Below are 8,004 nucleotides of genomic sequence, written 5' to 3' on the forward strand. Positions count from 1 at the left end.
CCATAGTCTCCAAAATGATTTAGTTTGCCCTTTGTTCACATATAGTCTAAAATTTGTTATTGGGAAATATTAGGACATTTTATGGGGATTTTGAAGAGGAGGGGGATTATCCATGGGACGAGTTTTCAGTGAGAAGGAAAGTTTCTGGGGGAACTTTTCAGCAGAAATCTTGCAAGGGGGAGGGAGATTTCCCGGCATTATTTGAAAACAGTCACAAATCAAATAAAAAAATTCAGCTGGAAGTAAGGAGTAGCATTAAAACTTATAACGGGCAAAATTATTGCGTACATGAGGGGGGGGGCTGCCCCCCTAGAAAAAACAAAATTGGTCATGCCGGTGTTGCTTTTAAATTGATTTCAAATTAAAAATGGGCAAAGATTAACTTTTAAAAAACTAAGTTTTTTTTAGAGAAGAAAAGATCGAAGTTGAAATTTAATACGAACAAGAATTATTGCTTCACTGTCTATCTAACATATATCGATAAAAATAGTACAAATAAATCAACTGGTAATATTTCTATATGTTTGCCTATGTATTTCCCTATTTTCAGGGTAAGCTTATTTTTATTGCAAAAACTGTTCTTCTAAAAGTAACTAAGACATTATGCTTTTGCTCTGCGTAATGAAAATGAAGGAATAGCAAATAAACACAAATTAAATAAATTAGCAATTAAATTGTAACTTACCTGACAGAATTTTTTAGCTTGGGTCTTGTTTCTTCAGGGAGCATAGCTTTTTTTTAACTGACCTGAAAAAGAAAGCTGCATATACTGTCACATTTCACATGAATAAATTCCTTACTTACCTCTGGCATATTCACACTGCTAATCCTTGAGTGTCTGCAGGAGTAGGTGGCTCCGTTTAATTGGGGACTTCTTACGCTTTATTAAGTTTTGAAGTATTTTTTTTTTAATTTGAATTTTTTCTACCAATTCATTGTTTTTTTTTTACCAAGACTAGTATTTTTTTTCCTTGCTTCTTTGCAGTTTTGTAAGCTGAAAAACTTAAAAAGTTTGCACCATTTTTTAAAATAGGGCAAAACACCCCCAAAAAGGTAATTAATCCTGATGAAACGTACACCATGAAATTCAGCTTACGAGAGGAACCTACGGCAGAATTTTCAAGTACTAATCTACTTGGAATTCTGTAAAAAAAGATTTCCAAGAAGATAGACCATGAATGTGTGTTTATTTTTTTATTTGTCTTTTTTTCGAGGGGTTATCCAAACGAATGAATAGTCCTAGAAAAGCGAAAAAAGGCTTGTTTGAACGGAAGTTAAAAGTTCTAGTGCCCTTTTTTAGCAGCAAAAGAGATTGTGTCGCACCAAGTGTGGTGCGTTCTTCCCTCAGCATTTTCATGCAAAATAAACAGTTTGTTTGGATATTAATTTTAGAGCCTTATTTAACTAAACTGATTTATTTGAGGCTTGGTAAAGTTGTGTGCATAGGTGTATAATTACGTTTGAGCTAATATATTGGAGGACCGGTTGGGCTTTGTGTAGATAGGGAAAGTGTGCTTTAAGCTGAAAGAACTTGCCTTGAAAATCACGGAAATGATGACCCTATACTTGCCTTTCGATAATTTGAAACCCCCCTTGAATTTCTAGTAAATATTTAGAGGTGGGTACATTTTACTTGGATGATTATCATTCTTGAAGCATTGTTTTATGGATTATAAACTTGAATTTAAAAAGGGATTGAAGGAGGGAGCAGTGGTTTCCTACACATTTAAAAGAGCCCTGCATCAAAAAGGTTATAGTAACAAACTATAGGTAAAGAATGACCCTTGTCAATCGAAACATAAACTCCAAAGCAAAATCTTGTTTTGATTACAATATATACAAAAATAGAATATATTGATCAAGCTGCTTTTAAATGTAAATTAAACGTGAAAACAAGATTTTTTTTAACTAAAAGTAAAGAGTAACATCAACAATGCACACGAACAGAAATTATTGCGTATATGAAGGGTACTGCCCTTTCGTCAATCCTCGCTATTTACGTTCAACCTTTAAAGCTATTAAAAAATACTGCTCTTTCAAATCCAACGGTCATCGTGTTTGAGCAGTCTATCTTACAGAATTGGAAGTTTTGATGCTGTTCCTAAAATCAATTGAAAAAAACTTTTCTTTTAAATAATGTCTGACCGTTTTTCAAATCATACCAGCTAATCCCGTATTCTCCAACATCAGTGTAAAATTTTCTCCGGAAAACTTAATCCCCACGAACAATTCTTCCCGTGGATCCCCCACATCCACCGTCCATCCACATCCACATCCACATCCCACATTCCCCCTCGAAAAGAATGCGTGTATTTTCGAATGAAAAATACTATATCTGAACGATGGGCAACTTGCATAACTAACAGTCCTTTCCCCAAGTACTATGTGGGCCATGTCACCCCCAAAAGCGTATTTAATGGGCGTTTCAACAATGCTTAATCAAATGGCTATCTCAAAATTTTGGTCGGAAGTCCTTTGGAAAAAGGGGCGTGGAGCGTAGTTGCCCTCCAATTTTTTTTTTACCTTAAAAGGGCTCTAAAACTTTTGATTTCAGCTTGAATGAGTCCTCTTATGATCTTCCAGGATCATTGGTTTAGTACGAAACCCCCCTGAAAAACGAAGAACCCAATAAAAACTAAACACACATCCATGATCTTTCTTCTGGCAAAAAATCCAAATTCCATTTTTTCGAGATAGGAGCTTGTAATCTCTATATTAGGGTTCATGAGTATGCTGAATCTGACGGTGTGATTTTCATCAAGATCACATGAATTTTTGGGGTTGTTTCCCCCTTTTTTAAATATCAGGCATATTTTTCTGAGATTCTTAGCTTGAAATGGGTGACATTAAATTTAATGAATTTTATATAGCGTATTTCGAATGTCAATTCATCAGGTGTATCTATTGTTACCAAAATATTGTAATCTGTTTTTTAGAGTTTTTCTACTGGGGGAGAATTGCTCCTTACTTACAGTTCGTTACCAGAAGGTGTTTGAAAGTGCGTTGATTTTACCCCATCAAGGCGTGCACAAATTTGTCATTGGCGTAGGCGTCACATTTTGGCCTGCCATTTGTGGGCAAGGTGCTACCCCCTCCCCTGAAATTGGAGATTCTTTTTAGTCTTATCTTTTCCATAATAATATGATTGTAATGATCAGTTTTCCTAAAATGTTGAACTGCAAGAAGCGAAATTAAAGAAATTACACTTTCTTGTAAGAAGTTTTAGAAGGCTTTGTAGCGTACCGACAGAAAAATTGCAATAAAAACAGCACGAGTTGCTGAAAATCATGGTAGATACGTATATAAAATTCTTTTAATGTCCTTTAGATTTCTAAAATCTCTATATATTTCGTGTAGGGAAATATTTCATAAATAATCCAATCTTTATTCTTATTTATTCCTTTTTAATTGTTATTTATGTCCAATAATACAATTTATTTCCTCAAAAATACCAGTGACAGTACACCCCTTGGACTCTTTAGGTGACATTATTTTGTGGGCAAATTAAAGCATATATGTTTTTGTCTTTCAAAACTGGTAAAGCCAAATAAAAAACTGATACAAATAAGCATAATAAACAAGCAGATACAAATAAATAAAAACTTCTTATTTTCGAACGTTCAACCTCTTAAAATAAAGTTGCTTATTGCCACTATGTGTCTAGGAGGCGTTGATTTTAGGATCCCCAGTAGCAGCTCATCGATTTACCATTAAACAGATCCCTTAGATTTGACAAATCATTGCACCTTTAAAGAAAATGATCAAAATATTGATCATTTTATTGATCATTTTATTGGAGGATAATATTGATCATATTATCCTCCAAAATATTGCATACTAGGATATATTTAATGGTCTTACAAAAAAGTCATGTTAACTTCTTTAGTTTCTTCGCCTAATTTAGACAAAGATTTTATTTTGTAAGGTTTATTTTTTGTATTTCTAAACTAAAATGAACAATATAAATTTTTTAAACAAAGTTTTTCTGATAGAAATAAAGAAGTAAGTTGGAAAATCAAAGGAACAAAATTACTGCCCCTCACAGTTTATGCCACATATGGGTGTAAAACTGGTTCGAACAAACTGAGTCGTGACATTTCCTTACTTTCAAGAATCCTGAAAAACTAGAGCCTTACTGGAATTAAATAAAAAAAACAAGTTTTTTTAACTGAAAGTAAGGAACGACGTTAAAACTTAAAACGAACAGAAATTATTCCGTATATGAAAGGGTGCTGTCCCCTCCTCAACGCCTCGCGCTTTACGCTAAAGTTTTTTTATTGTTTAACAAAAATAAGAGTTGTGAGCAAGCCAAACTTAAGCGTAAAGAGCGAGGCGGTGTGGAGGGGACAGCCCCTTTCATATACGGAATAATTTCTGTTCGTTTTAAGTTATAACGTCGTTCCTTACTTTCAGTTAAAAAAACTGGTTTTTTTTATTTAATTTTTGAACGTTTTTGAATTGCTGCAGGGTTTGAGTTTGGCTCACCGTACATGAATAATTAAAACAAAATTTGCATATTATATTTGGTTAAATGGCTTTCTCGAAACTTGTTTAATTTTATTTACGAACGTTTTTATTAGTAATAAATATACGTAACTTAGAATTAACTTACGTAACGAACTTCTATATTCATAAATTTTTAACACGTATATTAGAGGGTTCGCCCCCTAGTCAATACCCTGCTCTTTAAACTATGTTCGAATTTTTTCCAGTTCTTTAAAAATGACCTCTTAATCACAATCAGTTGATCAGTTGAAAAACTTGTTTTTTTTTATTTAATTCCTGATCTTTTTCTTTAATAATGCTGGGAAATCCGGCGCCCCCTTCCTAGCAATGTCCCTTCCCCCATGAAAACTTCCTTCATGGAAAGATCCTTCCATATAGCCCCCGCCCCTCTCCTGCCCCCACCGCCCAGACCAAATCGCCGCTGAAAAAGTCTGTATACTTCCCAATAACCAATACTATATGTTAACATTGAGTAAAGTTCATAACTTTCAGCCCTCCCCCTGGGGACTTTGGGGGATCAAGTCATCCTAAAAGACATTTTTATCATATTTTCGACCATGCTGAACAAAATGGCTATCTAAAAATTTTGATCAGGTGACTTTGGGAAAAAATGAGCGTGGGAGGGGGCCTAGTTGCCCTCCATTTATTTTTGTCACTTAAAAAGGGCACTAGAACTTTTAATTTCAGTTCCAATGAGCCCTCCCACGATATTCTAGGACCACTGGGTCGATATGATCACCCCTGGGGAAAAAAAACCAAAAAAAACAAACAAACAAACAAACAAACAAACAAATAAACACGCATCCGTGATCTTTCTTCTGGCAAAAAATGGAAAATTCCATCTTTTTGTAGATAGGACCCTGAAACCTCTATAGTAGGGTTCTCGGATACGCTGAATATGATGGTGTGATTTTCATTAAGGTTCTATAGCTTTTCGGGGGTCTTTCCCCCTTTTTCGAAAATCAGCCAAATTTTCTCAGGCCCGTAACTTTTGATGGGTTAGATTAAACTTAATGAAACTTATATATTTGAAATCAGAATTAAAATCTGATTCTTTTGATGTATCTATTGGTATCAAAATCCCGTTTTTTAGAGTTTCGGTTACCATTGAGCCGGGTCGCTCCTTACTTACAGTTCGTTACCACGAACTGTTTGAAACTGAGCTTGCTTAAGATTTGTTGAAAGTTAAGGTTGTATATTAACATTTATTTATTTCATGGCTGGTAAAAGATATTGAGAGTGACACAAATTAGTCTTTTGCTTTTGCAGGCTTCTTGAGGACATTTCTTCTATAAAATTGTTTTCTTGCGTTGTTTTGTGTTTTAGTAAAACGCTAGTTGTTCAGAGTTATACAAATGTAGGTAAATATCGCAAGTCTGTTTACTTGGGCCAGTTTTGCAGCTACATATGGCATAAACTTGGAAGCAATAAATTTTGCTGGTTTTAAGTTTAAACTTCGCTTTTTACTATCATCAGAAAAACTTTATTTTATAATTAAACTAATATGCCAATATATGCTTAGAACACAGTCCTTTTCAATTCAAAATTATTTTAATTTAATGAAATGCCTAATCCTAAAAAAGTCAATCACTAGATGATATACGATGTATTTGTTTGACCTTATTTTCACACACAGTTTTCATTTTTATCCCTATTTTCATTTTCATCCACATCCTCTTTTACTGTCTTGTGCGTCATCAGATTCCAAACGGAAAGCATTTGCGTCAGAGGTACTTTTTGGATTTCGCCGCTCTCTCTCCTTTTTGAATCACTTGGGATGTCTTCACAAAGCTGTTTCCTTTCCGCTTATTTGAATTCGACTATCGATTGGTAAATTTTCGTCGTAAGAAGGTGAAGGTCTATCTGATAAGGCTGATAAATGAAGCTTTTGCTAAACGAAGTTTCATTCCACTTCTACTACAACAATTATTAGTGATTAAAAAAGCACAACAAATGTTTTTATTGATGGCGGGATTTCTATTAAGATTATATGACTTTGGGGGGGGGGGGGTTGATGTCCCCCTTTTTTGAAAATCAGGCAAATTTTCTTGGGCTCGTAGCGGTTAATGGGTAAGATTAAACGGGTTGCTTCCTGAGTGCCCGTGTCACTGCGTCCACGACGGAGCGCCCACCGCTCGGAGCGCCACTGAGTGCTCACTATACGGACCTTCCACTTGTCACAGGCTGTCACGCATCCTCCACGATTTTCGCGCACCATACGGAGCGTCCACAGTCGGAGCGTCCACATTTTTTTTTACCAGATACTTTCAACCATAGCTAAGGGAACTTAGCAAAGGTTCGACATAGGTCTCAGTGTTTCCACTTCTACTTATTTTGGTAGCAGAATACTTATTTTCAGACTATTAGTAGTATCTCTCGTCTGGATTCTGGGACTTTATGTTCCTTCCGGTTTTTCTGGTAGTCCTATTCTAGAGGTCATTACACTCTTTGCCAAGAGATTTACGCAATTAATTAAACCTGTATTATAAAACCAGCGCGTCTTGTTTCGAGTTTTAACGGACAAGTTTTTGAAAAGCATACAGTTTTTTTTTCTTGCTTAGCATTTGCAAAAAAGGGGTAATTAGTGAGAGGAAAATTTTTTAATGCTTTTAAAATCGAAGATGTTTGATTAACCTTTGCAAAAAAGAGGGTAATGGGATTTGTGAATTGGCGGAGATGCCATGATTATGTAAAGTATAATACACAAGTGATGTTTTGGAGCGTATTGTCAATTTAACTAGAAATGACTGAAAAGTGTTTTGAGGGAGATGGGTTGCATGGAGGGTTGAGTTGCATGAGAGTTCAGTTAAAGGGGGTACAGTTACACGGGGGTTTCGGTTATACAGGGGTTCAGTTATAAGGGGGTTGAGTTAAATGGGGATTGAGTTCCACGAGAGTAGTGCTTTGTCGTGGTTTAGCTTGTCACAGTTTTAAAAGAGCTTTACGGGGATTGAGAGACTCAGTTGCCGGATTCCTTGTGGTTTTTCTTTACTTGGTGGTCATTAAAAACGAAATTTTTGTGTTAAATCAGTAGTTTTTTTATCTTTTAAAAGAGCTTTATGGGGTTTGAGAGACTCAGTTGCCTGATTCCGTGTGGTTTTTCTTTACTTGGTGGTCATTTTATTAATCTTTTAATATAGATTTAAATGGTTTGAGAGACTAAGATGAAAAATTACGTGTGGTTTTACTTTACTTGGTGGTCATTAAAAACGAAATTTTTGTGTTAAATAAGTAGTTTTTGTATCTTTTAAAAGAGCTTTAAGGGGTTTGAGAGACTCAGTTGTCTGAATCCTTGTGGTTTTTCTTTACTTGGTGGTCATTAAAAACGAAATTTTTGTGTTAAATTAGCAGTTTTTGTATCTTTTAAAATAGATTTACGGGGTTTGAGAGACTCAGTTGCCTGATTACGTGTGGTTTTTCTTTACTTGGTGGTCATTAAAACGAAATTTTTGTGTTAAATAAGTAGTTTTTGTATCTTTTAAAAGAGCTTTACGGGGT

General features: G+C 35.0%; 1 protein-coding gene across 1 annotated transcript in view; it reads right to left on the bottom strand.

Moving 5' to 3' along the window:
* Positions 1 to 8,004, bottom strand: part of LOC148950647 (uncharacterized) — a 50,140-nt gene that overhangs the window by 31,340 nt on the left and 10,796 nt on the right. The window contains exon 2 of the mRNA XM_089091684.1: positions 686 to 747. Within this exon, the coding sequence (XP_088947810.1) occupies positions 686 to 729 (44 nt within the window). The 5' untranslated portion in view covers positions 730 to 747. The remainder of the gene's footprint in view (positions 1 to 685; positions 748 to 8,004) is intronic.

Source organism: Artemia sp. Qi Xiang Cuo, chromosome 7 (assembly GCF_049724085.1).
Source record: "Artemia sp. Qi Xiang Cuo chromosome 7, ASM4972408v1, whole genome shotgun sequence".
In the NCBI taxonomy this organism is placed as follows: domain Eukaryota; kingdom Metazoa; phylum Arthropoda; class Branchiopoda; order Anostraca; family Artemiidae; genus Artemia; species Artemia sp. Qi Xiang Cuo.